The sequence below is a fragment of the Symphalangus syndactylus genome, chromosome 10 (assembly GCF_028878055.3).
Source record: "Symphalangus syndactylus isolate Jambi chromosome 10, NHGRI_mSymSyn1-v2.1_pri, whole genome shotgun sequence".
In the NCBI taxonomy this organism is placed as follows: domain Eukaryota; kingdom Metazoa; phylum Chordata; class Mammalia; order Primates; family Hylobatidae; genus Symphalangus; species Symphalangus syndactylus.
This window is the reverse complement of record NC_072432.2, coordinates 89,917,507-89,937,901: the sequence shown is the minus strand read 5'-3', so window position 1 is coordinate 89,937,901 and position 20,395 is coordinate 89,917,507. Positions and strand designations below refer to the sequence as shown.

General features: G+C 42.6%; 1 protein-coding gene across 10 annotated transcripts in view; it reads right to left on the bottom strand.

Annotated features, from left to right (window-relative positions):
- Window positions 1–20,029, bottom strand: part of RACGAP1 (Rac GTPase activating protein 1) — a 36,761-nt gene extending 16,732 nt beyond the window's left edge. The window contains exons 1-5 of one of the 10 annotated variants that reach the window (XM_063610538.1): window positions 19,803–19,904; window positions 15,571–15,686; window positions 11,154–11,242; window positions 1,184–1,386; window positions 7–143 (exon numbers count right to left, since the gene is read on the bottom strand). In XM_063610538.1, the coding sequence (XP_063466608.1) occupies window positions 7–143; window positions 1,184–1,386; window positions 11,154–11,238 (425 nt within the window). In that variant the 5' untranslated portion in view covers window positions 11,239–11,242; window positions 15,571–15,686; window positions 19,803–19,904. Of the gene's footprint in view, window positions 1–6; window positions 144–1,183; window positions 1,387–11,153; window positions 11,243–13,032; window positions 13,084–15,570; window positions 15,687–17,326; window positions 19,274–19,802 lie in introns of those variants that run through there. The other 9 variants (XM_063610539.1, XM_063610537.1, XM_055294937.2 and 6 more) reach the window with 9 other exon arrangements.
- Between the last annotated feature and the right edge of the window lie 366 nt (window positions 20,030–20,395).

The window sequence follows — 20,395 nt, the reverse complement described above, 5'->3', positions numbered from 1 at the left end:
CTCCACCTTTTGTTCCCAGCATTGCTGCTGGATGGTTGGCCTCTGTTGAGAAAAGCCAGAGCTGATTTTTGCTCCTCACTTAGTTGAATGCTGCCAGATGTGTCACACATGAGCATCTCTCGAATCAGCTGAATCTGTCGTTCCTGCAGACCAAAGCAGAGTAAAACATCATAACTAGCCAGGGGAGAAAGCTTCACCTCAAATTTATGGGACAGGCAGACCAGAAGACATTAAAATACAGCATTATGCAAATTGGCCTTCAGGAAGGCTGCTACACCAATAGCATATTAATTCACATCAAACCCAGATTGTGTCTCTGATTTCTGACTGGTAAAATGAACTACATCTAGAACAGCGAAGTTTCTGCTACAAGACTTTTGGATTAACCTGCTAATCCAAGAGGAGAATAATCCAAAATGAGAGTCCCAAAATAGATTTCACATAGCAAAAACACTTTAGTGTCATTTTATCAGGACAAATATTGGCTTCTACTGATCAAAGCAGCCACCCACCTCTCTAAGTAGTGGAGCAAAATGCATTAAAATAGATACAAAGCTATAATGCACTGGAACCAGACAATTTGAATTTACTGAGGCATCTAACACTGTATACCAAGATGGATTAGTCCCTCCCAGTAAAGGCTTTCCTTTGCACTATGACCCATCCTGGCACATCAAAATGATAGTGTTCTGTGTCAGTCACATTGCTCAACTGGTTGAACACATCTAGCCTTTTACCCTGAATTAGAGAGCGGTGATGAAAAGAAGAGTCACAGTTGTCTTGCCTGTATGTATGACAAAGTACCAGCTACTCATATAAGGATGGATATTCCGAGTAGCACTTAAAATAAACAATGAAGGATGGCCAATATCTTGTGACAGATCAAGTACGTTAGGATCTCCCTCCCTCCCTTTTCCTCTAATTCTTTAAGTTATCATTTGAAATCTGTCTGCTAAGTAATAGTTTCAAGTCTAAATGACAAAAACATTTAAATTTTAAATTACGAAGAACAAGATTCCTTGTCTGCAGTTTCAGCTCTAATCATGGGCACGTTGTTAAAGAACAGGTCACTTTCAGTTCTTGAATGTGGAAGAAACTAGGTATATCTGGCAAGTGGAAATTGTCAGACAATGCTTTCCTCCTCCCGCATCATCACTGTTCTAGCATGGAAAACAATACACACCAGCTTTTCGCAGTCAGCCTCAGCTCTCTGTCTCCGTTTGATCTCTACATCCACCTGATTACGTGCATGCTTCAGCTTAACATCCAGAGCACTTCGCTCAGTCTCCGCTTTCATCAAAAGATCCTTGTATTTCCCCAGCTCATGGTCAGTCCTCTGCCACTTTTTACGGAAATCCTCAAAGTCCTTCGCCAACTGGATAAATTCTGAGGAAAGGGGGAATCTTTAATAATTCAAGCACCAAACAGAGTATAACTGCTCTAAAAAATGAGTCCTACGGTTAGCTTTATTTGAAATTCATAATTAAGGAACCAGCTGAACTATGGGCAAATCCAGCTGAAAATAACTAGGAGCAGATCCTCGATATGTTTGTCACTCTGATGAGAACTTTGTGGGTGGCAATTCCTATTTCAATAGGCCACTTACTTTTGGCTTAGCCAGTGGCATCTGCTATGGAATATGTAACTCATTAGTCACCTGGCTCCAGATGTAACACTAACACTGAAAGCTCCTGAACAGAAGGTAATCAAAGGGGGATACCTTTGGGGCAGCTGTCACGCACCAGGACAGTTACAGCTATAAAACAAAAACAGCTTCCTTTACAGTCACGCATTGCTGCACCAGAGAGATGTTAAACAGCAAATTCAAATGTAACTGCTGTAATATGCTCCAGTAGATGTAGATTAATATTACAGATGTCTAGACCTACAATTCCATTTGGCTATATAATTACACAAATATTGATTTGAAAGTAAAAAGCCAATTTGCTTTTGCTGTTTAACACTGTCCTGAAGGGTATGTAAACATTCCAGCTGAAAAAAAAAAACAGGAAGAGAAGATCATACTAGCTTTTGGAACATCCCTGATAGCAGAATGTGAAGTCTCTTCAAATGTCTGCAAAGAGAGCATCACTTCCAAGACAGCATCTCAAAGGAAGAAGATAACCCTGTTGGCATTCATTCTTATCTCCTGCTATTGGCAAAGCTGTTCTGCAATGTATTTGCAAAAGTGCCTTACAATTTTCTAGTTAACCTCCATCTATCTCTAAGGATCACTCTCCACCAACATCAAGGAAGAAGGTCTCAAGGTGTACATCTGCTGCTGGTCAAACTAACCCAGTTTACAACTGAAACTAGGCCAAATTCACACACAGCTAGCAGATTCTTAGGTAGTAAGGGCACTTGTCCCCTATGAATTTAACCTAAAAGCATAGAAACAATATATAGTCCTTTTTAAACAATTTTAATCATTTGACCAAATATCAAACTTACAAATTAGGATACCAATTTGTTCCAGAGAAACAAGTCATAAGGAAACTTTAGTTTTTAGCAAACCACAAATTTCAGCAAAATAGATTATGACCTAGTTATCTTAAACAATGCGAGTATCAACAATTAAAAAAAATTACAATTCAAATAGTTTTAAGAAATAATATGCTGGGTTAGTCTGGAACATACTACTTTTTTGTGGGGTTTTTTTTAGCTTAAAGAAAAAAACACATCTGTTTGCAAACTAAATACCGTACGCATACACACTCAAAATATTTACCAAACTGAAAAACAATTTTGAGAATAAAAAGATTTTCATCTGACCTAATTTTGCTGGTTTGTTTGTTCTTTAGGATACTCCTTTTATTAAATTACTGCTTCAGCTTAGTTTAAGTCAGACCCAAAGCAGAACATTTACATACCTGATTAATATATTACTTTTTGTGTGTGCAGGTGAGAAATGTGAAAAAAAAAAAAAAAAAAAAAGATATTACTTTTTTTTTGAGACATTCTTGTTGCCCAGGCAGAAGTGCAATGGTGCAATCTTGGCTCACTGCAGTCTCCACCTTCCGGGTTCAAGCAATTCTCCTGCCTCAGCCCCCTGAGTAGCTGGGATTACAGGTGTGCGCCACCATGCCCAGTTAATTTTTGTATTTGTAGTAGAGACAGGGTTTCACCATGTTGGCCAGGCTGGTCTCAAACTCGTAACCTCAGGTGATACACCTGCCTTGGCCTCCAAAAGTGCTAGGATTACAGGCGTGAGCCACTGTGCCCAGCCTACCTTTCACTTTTGAGACAGTCTTCCTCTGTCACCCAGACTGGAGTGCAGTAGTAGCATGATCTTGGCTCACTGCAACCTCCGCCTCCCAGGTTCAAGCAACTCTCCTGCCTCAGCTTCCTGAGTAACTGGGACTACAGGCGTGTGCCACCACACGTGGCTAATTTTTGTATTTTAACTAGAGATGGGGTTTCACCATGTTGGCTAGGCTGGTCTCAAACTCCTGACCTCAAGTGATTCACCCGCCTCAGCCTCCCAAAGTGCTAAGATTATAGGCGTAAGTCACCACACCCGGCTGAAAGATACTATTTTTATGTACAATTCTGCTATGAGCAGTTTGCTAGGATTGGGTCAGAAGGCATTTTGGGCCATAGATCAGAAACAATTTTGATGTTGAAGACCCATAATCATGGCACTGTTTTGGTCAGTTGGTGAATCACAATTCAGCTTGGTACTAGCCTGTCATGAAGTGCACATTAAAAGCTTTATAAAATTCAGGCCGGGCACGGTGGCTCACGCCTGTAATCCCAGCACTTTGGGAGGCTAAGGCGGGCAGATCACTTGAGGTCAGTAGTTCAAGACCAGCCTGGCCAACATGGTGAAACCCTGTCTCTACTAACACAAAAATTAGCTGGGTGTGGTGGTGTGCGCCTGTAATCCCAGCTACTCGAGGAGGCAGAGGTCGCAGTGAGCTGAGATCATGCCACTGCACTCCAGCCTGGGCTAGAGTGGGATGCTGTCTCAAAAAAAAAAAAAGATTTATAAAATTCAAATTACAGTACCTCCTTTAAAAAGTTATGTACACCCTAAACTATGAAGTGCACCTATCAAAAAGGAGGAAAGAGAAGGGAAATTTCCTCAAAACAAATTGAGAGTGATCTTTGATTTATTTAAAATTTAAAAATCAGGATTTGGTTCATAGCTCAGCAAGCAGGTTTAAGTGGGTCCAGAAATCCTGATTTTTTTTTTCCGTTTACTCCCCGAGGCCTTTGAACAGGCTCTTCCATTTGCCTTCCCTACTACCCTCTCTAAGCTTCTTAAAGACAAAGACCCTATGTCTCCTTTGCTCTTTTATCTCCAGTGTTGTAACCTGCCTACCACACTGTAGACACTTGAAATAATCTGTTGAACAAATGAATGAATGAAAAGCTGCTGTTCAAATTAAATTTACCAGCATCCAAGACCACCTTACCAGTTTAATCAAACTTACTTCCCACCACTATGCAATAAATACCCCTCTAGCTAAACCAGTCTGTCCCTGCCCCCAGAACAGAGGCATTCCTGCCTTCTCACTTGTGACCAAGCTATGCACTCCAAATGGAATGCCCTACCTACTCTTCTTTACATACCCATTTACCAAGTCCCATCTGGTCTGTGAATCTTTTCCTAATCGTTTGCTACACATTAAATTTTTCTAGATTACCCAAAAGCATATATTTTGATACTTGTACTATCTTCTGTTTCATGAGAAAAAATCCTGTCTCTGAAACTAAAATACCATAATCTTCTTGAAGACAGACAATATGTCATACATACTTCAGTATTCCCTACTATGCATAGTGTAGCACAAACCTTGTATGTCACTGGCACACAATAGGCACCTGATAAATGTTAAATTATACTTATTCCTAATTTATACACCAATGACTTTTTTTAAAAAAGCTCAGGCAGCTTATGACAAATTAAAAATAGAACATAAAAACTGTGTGGACTGGAGAAAACAAGACAACAAAATATGCTATTAAAGTCATCTTTTTAAAAATATTAACTTTCATTCTGATCTACCCGTAACTTGGACTTAGCTCTCCGTTTTTTTTTTTTTTTTTTGAGACAGAGTCTTGCTCTGTCGCCCAGGCTGGAGTGCAGTGGCGCAGTCTCGGCTCACTGCAAGCTCTGCCTCCCGGGTTCACGCCATTCTCCTGCCTCAGCCTCTCCGAGTAGCTGGGACTACAGGCGCCCGCCACTACGCCCGGCTAATTTTTTTGTATTTTTAGTAGAGATGGGGTTTCACCGTGGTCTCGATCTCCTGACCTCGTGATCCGCCCGCCTCGGCCTCCCAAAGTGCTGGGATTACAAGCGTGAGCCACCGCGCCCGGCCCAGCTCTCTTTTTTTAACTTTTTTTTTTTAAGAAATGGAGTCTCATTCTGTTGCCCAGGCTGTAGTGCAATGACACGATCTTGGCTGACCGCAACCTCCACCTCCCGGGTTCAAGTGATTCTCATCCCTCAGCCTCCCAAGTAACTGGGATTACAGGTGAACGCTACCATGCCCGGCTTTTTGTATTTTTAGTAGAGACGGGGTTTCACCATGTTGGTCAGACTGGTCTTGAACTCCTGACCAAGTGATCTGCCCGCCTTCGCCTCCCAAAATGCTAGGATTACAGGTGTGAGCCACTTTGCCCGGCCCGGACTTAGGTTTTTAAAAAACAATACAGGCCAGGCACGGTGGCTCACACTTGTAATCCCAGCACTTTGGGAGGCCAGGGCAGGTGGATCACCTGAGGTCGGGCGTTCAAGACCAGCCTGACCAACATGGAGAAACCCCAGCTCTACTAAAAATACAAAATTAGCCAGGCGTGGTGGCACATGCCTGTAATTCCAGCTACTTGGGAGGCTGAGGCAGGAGAATCACTTGAACCCGGGAGGTGGAGGTTGCGGTGAGCGGAGATCTCGCCATTGCACTCCAGCCTGGGAAACAAAGAGTGAAAAATTCTGTCTCAAAAAAAAAAAAAAAAAAAAAAAAATACAAAAAAGAGAAAGAGGAATGAAGTTAATGATGAAAGGCAAGAGTAAGGAGTCAAGGGATACTTGGGCATGCGGGGAATTCCTAAGGATCTAAGAAGAGTACAGGCTGGGCACAGTGGCTCACGCCTGTAATCCCAGCACTCTGGCGGGCCAAGGCAGGTGGATCACTTGAGGTCAGGAGTTCAAGACCAGCCTGGCCAACATGGTGAAACATCACTACTAAAAATGTAAAAACTAGCCAGGCTTGGTGGCATGCGCCGGTAATCCCAGCTACTTGGGAGGCTGAGGCAGGAGGAACACTTGAACCCAGGAGATGGAGGTTGCAGTGAGCCGACATCACACAACCGCACTCCAGCCTGGGCAACAGAGTAAGACTGTCTCAAAAAAAAAAAAAAAAAAAAAGAAAGAAAAAAGAGGACAGACACTGGGGTGGATGCACAAAGCTGATTCTAGTGTCTAAAAAACACAAGGCCACTTCAGTTCCTCAAAAGCCAACATTTGGCCAGGCGCGGTGGCTCACACCTGTAATTCCAGCACTTTGGGAGGCTGAGGTGGGAGGACCGCCTGAGCCCAGGAGTTCAAGACCAGCCTGGGAAACATGGCGAGACCTTGTCTCTACAAAAAATAGAATTAAAACAAAAGTAGTGCTTATAGTAGTTTGGGAGACAAAAAAATAATAATAATAATTCAAAATAAAATAATCAAAACAAATATAAAAATTAGCCGGTTTGGGCCAGGCATGGTGGCTCACGCCTGTAAACCCATCACTTTGGGAGGACGAGGCAGGCGGATCATGAGGTCAGGAGATCGAGACCATCCTGACTAACACGGTGAAACCCCGTCTCTACTAAAATTACAAAAATTAGCTGAGCCTGGTGGAGGGCGCCTACAGTCCCAGCTACTTGGGAGGCTGAGGCAAGAGAATGGCGTGAACCTGGGAGGCAGAGTGGCAGTGAGCCGAGATCGTGCCACTGCACTGCAGCCTGGGCGACACAGCAAGACTCCATCTCAAAAAAAAAAAAAATAAATTAGCTGGTGTGGTGGCATGAGCCTATAATAGGTCCCAGCTACTCCAGAGGCTGAGGTAGGAGGATTGCTTGAGCTCAGGAGTTCAACGCTGCAGTAAGCTATGATTTCACCACTGTACTCCAGCCTGAGCAACAGAGCGAGACCTTATCTCCAAAAAAATAAAAACTAGGCCGAGCATGGTGGTTCACGCCTGTAATCCCAGCACTTTGGGAGGCCAAGGCGGGTGGATCACCTGAGGTCGGGAGTTCAATATCAGCCTGGCCAACATGGTGAAACCCTGTCTCTACTAAAAATACAAAAATTGCCAGGCGCGGTGGCTCATGCCTGTAATCCCAGCACTTTGGGAGGCCAAGGTGGGCGGATCACTTGAGGTCGGGAGTTCAAGACCAGCCTGACCAATGTGGAGAAACCCCATCTCTACTAAAAATACAAAATTAGCCGGGCGTGGTGGCACATGCCTGTTAATCCCAGCTACTCGGGAGGCTGAGGCAGGAGAATCACTTGAACCTGGGAGGCGGAGATTGCAGTGAGCTGAGATTGTGCCATCGCACTCCAGCCTGGGCAACAAGAGTGAAACTCTTGTTTCAAAAAATAAAAATAAAAAATAAAAAAAGCCAACATTCCAAATTAGAGATCTGGAGAAGGAGGTAAAATGTACCTCTATTTTATAATAGAAATAAATGGGAAGGTAAAAATTTGCTTATACAATAAAATCAGCATTTCCGTAAAAATAAATATCTTGGCGGGAGATTTTTGGCATAATCATTTCCCAAAGTATTTTCACAACTAATATCTCAATTTATGCCCAAATCCTCATAGCACTCCCACAAAGAAAATAAAGATGTTTAAATTCCTATTTTATAGGTGGAAAAACAGACACAGAAATAACAGGTAAAAGCCAGCACTAGTTATCAACACTCTTAAACCACAGATTCTTCCCTCTGCCCCCATATTCTATCAGCTGCCTCCTTCTACAGGTCTTATTATCACAATCTCTTCTACCCATTTCTCCCTACTTCCATCTTCACAACCACCATGCCAGTTAGGGCTGTTATTGCCTCTTTCCTGAGCTATGACAACCATGTAATTCCTAGTCAGTGTCCCAGCATCCACCTCTAATGCAGACTACACCTCTGCCAGGGTAATCTTCCCAAAGCACAGTTCTGATTGTGTCACTCCCCCTTACTCCTATTCCCCTCAAGTCCCACACCCTCTTGCCTCCGCTCAGGCTGTCGCCTGATCTAAAATACCCCCTTTCATCTCCGCCTCTTGGGATTCTACCCTACAGCTAAAGCTCAGCTCAAACCCTTTCCTCCATGACACCATTTAGTCATCCCTTTCCCTCAACTCAAAAATGCTAGAAGCCCTGATAGGTTCTCACAAAGTATTTGCTGAATGAACCTGAGTTTTAAGATCTCTTATTCCATACTCTAGTCCCCACCACACTCTGATCCATCTTCTGAGATGATGTGACCTCAAAGAGAAACCTAATTAGTATGCCATTGTGGTTACTGAGCTGGTACCAGATGACAGGGTCATGCTGCAGCTATTAGAGAGAGAAAATAGAATATTGTTTTGAAAGGCCTGTAAGTGGATAAGAGCTATTAAAAACATCAATCAATTCAAAGAAAATATTGAATGGCATATGCAAGATACCACAGTAAGTACTATAGAAATAAAAAAAGTTCAAGACACAGTTCTTAACATTAACACCAGTGAGGCTGACTTGAGAGCAACATTTACTAAATTAAGTATTAATGAAAATCTGAAATAGCAGAGGATGGTAATACAAAGAGAAGCTGGTATAGAATAATTCCCTTGAATCACATGTCAGTACCATCATCCCCATTTTTCTTTCTTGCTAATTTATTTCCCAGACTGTTCCTCTCTTAGCACTTCCTTTTTCTCCCCAGCTCACCACCCCATCTCAATTCTCTTTATTATTTCCCCCCGGGGAAATGGAGTCTCACTGTCACCCAGGCTGGAGTGTAGTCGCATAATCATAGTTCACTGTAGCCTCAAACTCCTGGGCTCAAGTGATCCTTCAGCCTCCTGAGTATCTGGGACCACAGGCATGTGCCACCACACCCAGCTAATTTTTTTGTTTTTGAAACAGGGTCTCGCTCTGTCCCAGGCTGCAGTACAGGAGTGTGATCTCAGCTTACTGCAACCTCTGCCTCCCCAGTGATCCTCCCACCTCAGCCTCCCAGGTAGCTGGGATCACAGGAGCATGCCACCACACCGGCTGTTTTTTTTTTTTTTTTCTGTAGAGATGGGGTTTTTGTGGCCGGGTGCTCACACCTGTAATCCCAGCAATTTGGGAGGCTGTGGTGGGCAGATCACTTGAGGTCAGGAGTTCAAGACCAGCCTGGCCAACATGACAAAACCCCATCTCTACTAAAAACACAAAAATTAGCCGAGTGTGGTGGCGGACACTTATAATCCCAGCTACTCAGGAGGCTGAGGCAGGACAATTGCTTGAGCCAGGGAGGTGGAGGTTGCAGTGAGCCGAGATCACGCCACTGCACTCCAGCCTGGGTGACAGAGTGAGATTCTGTCTCAAAAAAAAAAAAAAAAAAAAAAGAGAGATGGGGTTTTGCCATGTTGCCCAGGCTGGTCTCAAACTCCTGGACTCAATTGATCCACCCATCTCAGCCCTGCAAAGTGCTAAGATTACAGGCATGAGCCACTATGCCTGACCGCCAATATTTTCAGAGACACTCTTGCTATGTTGCCCAAGCTGGTCTCAAACTCCTGGCCTCAAGTGATTCTTCTGCCTCAGCCTCCTGAGTAGCTGGGATTACAGGTGCAAGCCACCAAACCTGGCTCTCAATCCTTAATTATTTAGCATCAAATATATGAAGTAGGTGAAAGCAGATGCCTAGTATCTCCTTCAAAAAGAAATTACGGACTGGGCCTGGTGGCTCATGCCTATAATCCCAGCACTTTGGGAGGCAGAAGTGAGAGGACTGCTTGAGGCCAGGAGTTGGACACCAGCCTGGGTAAAATAGGGAGACCTTATCTCTACAAAAAAATTTTTAAGGCCGGGCGCGGTGACTCACGCCTGTAATCCCAGCACTTTGGGGGCCGAGGCAGGCGGATCACGAGGTCAGGAGATCGAGACCATCCTGGCTAACACAGAGAAACCCCGTCTCTACTGAAAATACAAAAAAATTAGCTAGGCTTGGTGGCGGGCGCCTGTAGTCCCAGCTACTTGGGAGGCTGAGGCAGGAGAATGGCGTGAACCCGGGAGGTGGAGCTTGCAATGAACTGAGATTGCACCACTGCACTCCAGCCTGGGCAACAGAGCGAGACTCCATCTCAAAAATAAAAAAAAAAAATTTAAAAAAGTAAAAAAAAAAATTTTTTTAAAAAGTAGCTGGGCATAGTGGTGCAACCTGGGTGACAGAGTGAGATTCTTAAAAAAAAAAAAGAAAGAAGAAATTATGACTTTTTCCCACTTCAACTGAAAATGCTTTATAGAACACAAAGAAAATCCAGGATAAAAAATAGACAACTACTACTCTAAAGAAAAAAGCGACATCCTAGTAAATTTTTCCCAATTCATGGCACAGAAAATAGTACCAACTCTTCAGTGGAAAAAGAATCTTGATAATAAAAAAGCAGCCGGGCACGGTGGCTCACGCCTATAATCCCAGCACTTTGGGAGGCCGAGGCGGGCGGATCACCTGAGGTCAGAAGTTCAAGAATAGCCTAGTCAACATGGCAAAATCCCGTCTCTACTAAAAATACAAAAAATTAGCCGGGCGTGGTGGCATGCATCTGTAATCCCTGCTACTCGAGAGGCTGAGACAGGGAATCGCTTGAACCCGGGGAGCAGAGGTTGCAGTGAGCCGAGATGTCACCACTGCACTCCAGCCTGGGTGACAGAGAGAGACTCCATCTCAAAAAAATAAATAAAGATAATAAAAAAGCCTGGCTAAAACCTATTAAGAGCAGCTATAGAAAAGAATTTTAGTGACCATTTAGAATGAGTGCCCATTAGGCTTTGACCACGTAAGTGACCACTGCTTTCTTTTTAGGTAACCCAAATGAAAAACAACTTTAAGACTGGAAAATACTTCAGCTTTGTAAAAATCCCAAATTTGAAATCTGTTTTTCCTTTTGGACAGGCCAGCTCAGAATGACTTACGGAGTTCATTTCCTTCACTGAGAATCTCCGCCCGGCGCAGAAGCTGCTCAAACAGATTCCGCATATTCAGCATCATAGTATCCATCTTTCTGCCAAGAAATCAAATATACATTAGGGGTCCTGCCTTCTTGCCCACAACAAAAGATTCTATAGCAATCCAGCCATCAGTGACCAACAACTGGACTCTTCCATTTATAACTACCATTATAAGAATCTCAAGCTAACAACAGATGTTTTGTGTGATTCTTATTATAAAAACAAACTTGGAATGTTTAAGACTCATCTGAAAATTAGAAAACCATTTCAGACCTTTGAATATAACAGCCCCTCCAATCACTTTGGAGCAGAAAACAAACAGGAAAGAGGAAAGAGCATGTCAGTTCATTACTAAGTGACTGACCAACAACAAAATGTGGTTCTTCAAGTCAAGCCTATTGATTAATACTTTTGCCAGTTTATTCCTTGTGGGCTTTGAAGACCTACAATGTAACTTAAAATATCTATTTTTAATTTCATTTTTAGCTAATGCCCCTGTTGCAACTGCCTTTTAAAATGCAGGACATGGTCAGCACATTTTCTACCAAAAGCACAGATGACGTCACACGAGTGATTAAGTGGGAAAATCGCCAGCTCAGCAGCACAAGAATTATTTCTGTAATGCAGGGCTCTCTGCTGGGCTGCGTGCAGGAACTACGTCTAATAAATTTATACTAAGTAGAGGCAAAGGATTATGTTGTACCACATTCTGGCATCAGAAAGACAATACACCACCTTCACAGTTCGAAGGGCAAAGCAAAAATCATTTGCTACTGTGTCCTGTATAGTGAATTTCAGACTCTGTATTTCCCCCCAAAGGCCTGCTGATACTATAGAAAAAACAGTGTCGTTACAGGCGGTTCTATTCCAAATAGACTTTAACTGGGAACACTTTGAGGAAATAAGATCTTCGCTTAACAGTCAAGAAAGAAAGACATTAACTGGATGTTATGAAAACTATCAAGGAAACGAAATAAAAAGTCAAATTTCATTAGAAATTTAATGTCCTCAGAAATACCATTAAAGGATTCTTATGTTTCTCTTAACCAATGCTTCAACATTCTAGTCCATGTCCTTATTTCCTAAATAAAATTTTAAGAACTCTTACGAAGGGTTAGTGATTTTGCAATGTTTATAAGATTGTACCACAAGCTATGAAAGCAAGAAAAAAATACATAAAAAAGCACAAAGGACAAAAATATATGAGCATAGGCTGGGCACAGCAGCTCATGCCTGTAATCCCAGCATTTTGGGAGGCCAAGGCGGGCGGATCACTTGAGGTCAGGAGTTCGAGACCAGCCTGGGCCAACATGGCAAAACCCCGTCTCTACTAAAAACACAAAAATTAGCTGGGCACAGTGATTTGCGCCTGTAATCCCAGCTACTTGGGAGGCTGAGGCAGGATGATCGCTTGAACCTGGGAGGCAGAGGGTGTAGTGAGCTAAGATGGTGCCACTGCACTCCAGTCTGGATGCCAGAGTAAGACTCTGTCTCAAAAAAAAAAAAAAGAATATATAAAGTTATTTTATATTAAATGCTGCAGAATTATACATTTATACTCATATGATAATTGCTATAATAGAAAAAAAGTTCTCAGTTCCAAGCCTGGATGCAATATATACCTGAACCAGGGCCGGAAACCAAGATTTTCAAACGGCAAGTATCTGTTCTAAGCTACATAATCACAGCAAGCTGCTAAGCAACCAGACCAACAAATTTACTACAAAGATCTTTCTCTAAACTAAGAACAAAACTAAAAGGACAGCATTAAAACCAGCAGAAAGAGCTGTGGAATTCATGGAGATGCCATGGATTTAACAATATAACGAAATAGGCAACATACCCTAAGTGCTACAGGACAGAAACAGGGGCAGGACATTGGGTAGTCAATTCAAATGTTGATTTCCTTTGGCTCTCATGAGGTAAAAATGGAAGACTCTAATCAGTAGTTTTAATATAAGGTATTGCTTTCTATCATCTTGGCATTCACTTATATATCGTGAGACTATAAGACAGCTCAATACCACAGCAAAACTTCTATCTGTCCAAGAATTCAAAAAGGAAAATTTCATGGTGCTAGGATGTTGAAAACTGGTTGTTTTAAAAAAAGCTTTTTTAGGGGGAGTTTTAAGTCTTAAATTACAATATAACCTGTTCTCTTGTCCATTTTTTTTTTTTTTAATTTTTTGAGATAGAGTCTTGCTCTGACCCCCAGGCCAGAGTGCACTGGCGCCACCTCAGCTGACTGCACCTCTGCTTCCCAGGTTCAAGTGATTCTCTGGCCTCAGCCTCCTGACACTGTTCTACTCTTCCTGTTCATGTCCATGAACTACCCTACTCATTGACCTACCCTATGCCATACCCTACTGACTTCCAATTTTGATTTCCCTATTTTTATCATGTTCTCAGTCGCTCAGTTCCAAACTTCAGAATCACCTCTGGTTCCTCCCTTTCCCACAGCATAATCACTAAACCTTGTGTACTCTTCTCTCATGTATCTACCATACCCACCCCCTTATCACTTGCAGGTTGTCACCACTCACTTCAATTGCGCTCCCTGCCTCCAGTCTTTCCCCTACTGCTTCAGGTAGTTGCCACTCAGATACAAACTCTTTGCACTTGAATTAAACTTTACCATATGATTCTGCCCCGTGTCCCAGCTAGAATCTAAATTTGAGGGGAGAAACCTTACATGTGGCACTACTATATTACACACGCAAGCATGTAGTATTTAATATTATGCTCACACAAAAAAATTGATAAATGTTAATTCAGAGAACAAACACACACATATCTGTGACGCTGTGGTCAAAAGAATTTCCATTCTACCTCAACATCAACGTGTAATATAATTTAAAGCAAAAAGAACAGTTAAAAGCGGGAGAGGGAGCAGAAGTCCTAGGACAAGATGGGTGTGGTGGTGCGTGCCTGTAGTCCCAGCTACTCAGGAGGCTGAGGTGGGAGGATCACTTGAGTCTAGGAGTTTGAGACCACCCTTATCATCACAAGATCCTCTTCTCTTAAAATAAATAAATAAATAAATAAATAGGTCCTGGGACAAACCTTTAGCTCTTCTATCTACCAGTGGTATAATCTTCAGTAAATCACTTAAATTCCAAGACTCACCTATAAAGTGAAAACAATAACACTTGCTCTATTTACCTCATAGAATATTACAAAAATTTTAAAATGTATAAGTTTACAATCTTACTACCAAAATATAAGGTATCTTTTAGTTGGTATGAAGTGAGTTTCTTTTGTTTAGGTTTGGTTTTGGTCTGATAGTTGTTACTTCCATCCTAAAACAGTGATTCTCAAATCTAGGTGTTTTTCCCCCCTAGGCTGTCTCCAAATAAGGATATCACTAAATTCAGAATTTTAGACCATTTTTAAAAATAATACTATACAATTAGAAAGAAAAGAATCCAGTATTTACTCGGTGCTTTGAAATGATTCAGGCACTAGACACTTCACGTATATTTTTTCTTTAAGTGAATTTGACTTTTTCTTTGAGACGGTATCTCGCTCTGTCACCCAGGCTGGAGTGCAGTAGCACCATCTCGGTTCACTGCAACTTCCATTTTCAGGGTTCGAGTGATTCTCCTGCCTCAGCCTCCCAAGTAGCTGGGATTACAGGTGCCCACCACCAGGCCCGGCTAAATTTTTTGTATTTTTAGTAGAGATGGAGTTTCACCATGTTAGCCAGGCTGGTCTCGAACTCCTGACCTCTAGCAATCTGCTTGCCTCGGCCTCCCAAAGTGCTGGGATTACAGGCGTGAGACACCATGCCTGGCCTCACTAACCTGGCCTCACTAATTATCTCCATTTTACAGACAATGGGCAACTAAGGCCAGAGACCTTTAATTAACTAATAAATGTCGAGCTCTCATTGAAACCCAGGTCTGAGTCCAAAATCTATATTCTCTCCAACCCAACACATCGAAGAGATGATATGTTACAAAAATATCAATTAGACCATATATGTTGCAGACCTACTCAGAGACCTCCCCCAAACCATAACATGTCATACAAACAGCAACACATATAAAACACAAATGATAGGTGGAACCCAGACCAAGAAGAATCAAGGAAACAGCAAAATTTGACCAGGTCTAGGCTTTTAAACAAGCTGTTCTAGATGAGGTTTGCTGCTTCTGAAGAGTTATTTTTTCCTCTAACATAGATTTACTTAGGATAATCCAAAAATGGCACTAGCAGAATATAATCCTCTTCTCTTTATATGCTAGGGGACCATATATTTTTATTAACATTCCACAGAAGTGACTCTCAGGAATTATAGATGACAAAAATATCTTTCTATATCAGTACTAACTCTGATATCTCAGCCAAATTGTAACTCAAAAAGCTAAAATTTACTCACCCTATTCAACGTCAATTGAAAATAGTTGTAATTTTCCTGCTGGGTCACATTTTCACCCTCATGAATACTTGTTTATTTCCCCCCATGTATTATTTAGTCCACAGCTAGGAGATACACTAATGTGAAAGGAAACAAAAAACAAAGTCATATTGTAGTACATTGCTTTTGCAGCTGTAAAACAGCTGTCACTTTCCACAACAGAGACTGCTGCCTTTCGGGAAAGCTGAAACGATCCCTGTGTGCAGCAAGAAAATCAGTTTGTGGAGCATTTTAAACCAAAAGGTGCTAGAGAATCTCAGCTGTTACTGATGGGGAGCCCCAGAGGTGGAGAAGTCACTATGTTACAGATTCCCAATCTGTGAGTATCCCTAAGGGAGCAATCTGGAAACACCATGAAAGAGTCTCAGCTGGATGTGATTGCTTTGAGCCCCCAATTTAATTTCAATCGCCCAGCCAAGAGATAGATATCGTCCTTCAGAATAACAGACTATTACAGATCCTACTGTAGGGTATCCTGGGAAAAGTCGTTATCCTCTTCCTCCTCCTCCTTCAAACATTATTAAGAGACCTATATATCAGGTTTTTTAGATGCATCCAGGGTGTTAAATACTTTAAGACAAAGCAATGAAAGGTTGCTGGAGTTTTTCAGGAAAGTGTTTTAATGAAAAACTTTCCCACAAACGTTGCTAAATCTGGAGATTTCCAAGAAATCAACAATATAGATTCCCTGCTGTCAAGGAAAACCATTATCAAAGATAATCTCAGTACTTTAAGATCCTTTCATAGGAACACATTTGAGGACAATGTGAGGACAATTCTTTTCCTGAATGTCCAGCTTCTGCTTCACTGTATCGAAAGTCTCTAATACAACTGGCGGACAGAAGGATTATCTTGAAACCAAATGTTCTTTATAAGCAAATAACTTGCAGATAGTAAACAAAATGTTCTCAATCCAACATGAAGACTAAAATAAGGAAGGGAAGATTTGAATTGTGATTTTTCAGAAAATTACTAGAAGTTCAGCACACTAAATACCTCTTTTTTTCCCTGTGAATTCTTCCTGTTCTGGTCTTCCATCCTTCAAGGTCTAGAATAAGTCTCACCAATTCACTGAAGCCTTCCCTAACCATTTCAGTCCAAAATGATTTCCTTTATTATCTATAACATTCATTTAGCAGATACAAAAATACTGTTTATTATTAATCTTCTATGTTCAAAAAATTAACAGTAAAACAGGCTAGGTGCAGTGGCTCACGCCTGTTGTCCCAGCACTTTGGGAGGCCGAGGCAGATGGATCACCTGAGGTCAGAGTTTGAGACCAGCCTGATCAACACGGAGAAACCCTGTCTCTACTAAAAATACAGAATTAGCCAGGTGTGGTGGTGCGTGCCTGTAATCCCAGCTACTCGGGAGGCTGAGGCAGGAGAATCGCTTGAACCTGGGAGGTGGAGGTTGCAGTGATCCAAGATGGCGCCAGTGCACTCCAGCCTGGGCAACAAGAGTGAAACTCTGTCTCAAAAACAAACAAACAAAAAATGGCAAAACAAAAATCTCACTACCCTAAACAACTATATGTACCACCTGATCTAATCTTTGCCCATTTTACACTCTTATTTCATGGTGTTACAATCATATGTTACATATAATTTTGTGTTTTGCTTCTATCATGTTTCCATTAAGTTCTAAAGAGTTGATGAACAACTGTTTAACTATTCTCTCCTTTGGACGTTTAGGTCATTTCCAGTTTTTCACTTACCTCTGCCTGGAATCTCTTGCATGGTCACTCTCTCACCTCAAATATCTTTACTCAGATGCTGCTTTCTCAGTGCGGCCTTTCCATCCTGTTGTAAATTGCAGCCTTTCTCTAACATTACCCTGCTTTACTCTGTTCCAAAGCACTTCTCTCCATCTAACATACTTACATATTTATTCAGTTTATTGTCTGTTTCTCCTCTAGCTTAAGTTCCAAGGAAGCAGAGATTTTTGTGTTTTCTTCCCTGATGCCTAGAACAGTACCTGACATTTGGTAAATGACCAATAAATATTTGGTGAATAAATGAATTGAGCATTCCTATGGACAGTATTTTTCTTCAGGTGACTGTGTTCCTTAGAATAGATTTCCAAGGCTAGGAGTGCTATATTAGGGTGTAAAAACCTTTTATGGCTCTTAATAGTGCCAAAATGTTTTCTAAAAGGGATGTACAGTACTAATGTACAGTACTCTCAACAATGTATAGGCTTACCAGACTCACCAGTTATCTTTTTAAGTTCTGTTACCCCAAATTAACTGCACATTCTTTAAGACCAAATAAGACTGTCTTCTACTTACACTTTGCACTTAAGAAATACCTATTGAATGAAAGTAAACAGGCCGGGCATGGTGGCTGACGCCTCTAATCCCAGCATTTTGGGAGGCCAAGGCAGTCTGATCACATGAGGCCAGGAGTTCAAGACCAGCCTGGCCAACATGGTGAAACCGTATCTCTATTAAAAATAAAAAATTAGCCAGGCATGGTGGTGCACACCTGTAATTCCAGCTATTCTGGAGGCTGAGGCAGAAGAATCACTTGAAGCCGGGAGGCAGAGTTTGCAGTGAGTCGAGATCGCACCACTGCACTTCAGCCTGGACCACAGAGCAAGACTCATTCTCAAAAAAGAAAAGAAAAGAAAAAGAAAAAAAAAATAAACTAGTACAACTTTTATGGAAAACAGTATGGAGACTTCTCAAAGAACTAAAAATGGAACTACCATTCGATCCAGCAATCCCACTAATGGGTATAAGGGTAAGAAATCAGTATATCGGCCGGGCGCGGTGGCTCACGCCTGTAATCCCAGCACTTTGGGAGGCCGAGGTGGGCAGATCAGGAGGTCAGTAGTTCAAGGCCACCCTGGCTAACACGGTGAAACCCCGTCTCTACTAAAAATACAAAAAATTAGCCGGGCGTGGTGGCGGGCGCAGATAGTCCCAGCTACTCAGGAGGCTGAGGCAGGAGAATGGCGTGAACCCGGGAGGCGGAGCTTGCAGTGAGCCGAGATCGCACCACTGCACTCCAGCCTGGGCGACAGAGCGAGACTCCGTCTCAAAAAAAAAGAAAGAAATCAGTATATCAAAAAGACCCCTGCATTGATATTTTTATCGCAGCAGAATTTACAATAGCAAAGATACGGTATCAACCTAAGTGTTCATCAACGGAGGATTGGATAAAGAAAATGTAATATATAGACAGACATACACAGAATACTACTCAGCCATAAAAAAGAATGAAATCACGTCTTTTGCAGCAACATGGATAGAACTAGAGGCCATTCTCTTCAGTGAAATAACTCAGAATGTCAAATAACGCATGTTCTCACTTATAAGTGAAAGCTAATCAGTGGGTACACAGACATACAGAGTGGAATAATACACACTGGAGAATACAAAAGATGGGAAGGTGGAGGGGACTGAGGGTTGAAAAACTAGTATTGGGTACAATGTTCACTATTTGAGTGATGGGGACACTGAGAGCGCAGACCTCACCACGATGCGATATATGTATGTAAGAAATCTGCACTTGTACCCCCTAAATATACAATTTTTTTTTAAATCCCCTCCAAAAAATAAACACCTATTGAATGATTAAGCTACAGGAAAGGCGCCTTCTCTAAACACCTACAATAACTTGGAAAGCTTATTTACCCGACACATTAGAAAGATACTGCTTTCTCAAAAAAAAAAAAAAAAAAGGCTTATCTACCCACCTACCCCCCCTTTCCTACACACACCTCTCGGCCTACGAATGAAATCCTGAGAAGAGAAATGTACGTGAAAGCGTGCAAGGAAGGCCTCGTTGTTACTGAGGCTAAGAATTAGGATGAGAAGGACAAGATGTCATTGCCTCGGCTTGCCTCCCTAAACACACGCGACCCACGAAGTAGAGGGGCTCCACTGCAGGCCGCCCGGGCCTCTCAAACACCAGGGCGAAACGGTGGGGTGTCACTCCAGCCACTCTTAAACTCGTATCTAACTAAGAGACTCTTCTTTAGGATGACTCCTGCCCTGGTCCAGCCAGCACCTCAAAAAGATGCCCCCGGCTCTCCACAAAACCCGGAGCCAAGACAGAAGCCCCCGACCCTCCCAGGCCACGTCCATTCGGCCTGCCCCGACCTCCGCCCCAGAAAAGCCCGAGTGGAGAGGCTGTGGCTGCCGGCCTGTCCCGCCGTCCCGGACCCCCGCGGCGGCCACGGCTCACCACACGAACACTCTGCTTCCTATCACAATCCAGCGCCAGACGCACCTGGTCTGGCACCCCCACTACTCACTTCAGTCAGCCCGGCCCCACCTGGGCCGCCCCTTCACTTCGCTCCGCGCCTCACCCAACGGCAGAGCAGCGCCGCGCCGCCAGCTCCGGTTTGAAAACCTTCACCAACCAATCACAGAGAAATTTATTCATCCCGCGCCGTCCCTCTACGGTGTGACGTAAGCGTCAGGGTCACGCGGAGGTGACGGGAATGGGCATGCGCATTCTGACAAAGCGAAGCCAAAGATGGCCATTTTGACTAATGTCAACGGTTTTTGTTTTTTTGTTTTTTTGCGGTGCCCTTTCCGGCACCGCAAAAAAGTCATTCAGGATGCCATATTGACTAAGGGCAAGTGGTACTTCTTGAGTGCAAATCATTCTTGGTCTGTCTGCGGGACTAGGGCCCTTGGAAACGATTAACTGAACAATGTCAGGTCTCACAGTAGAATCGGAAGAATACCAGGAGTTAGAACAGCAGTTACTTTCAAGCACATTCGCTGAGCTATATTATCCCTTCCACTGACGTATCCATTCAGACTTTTATT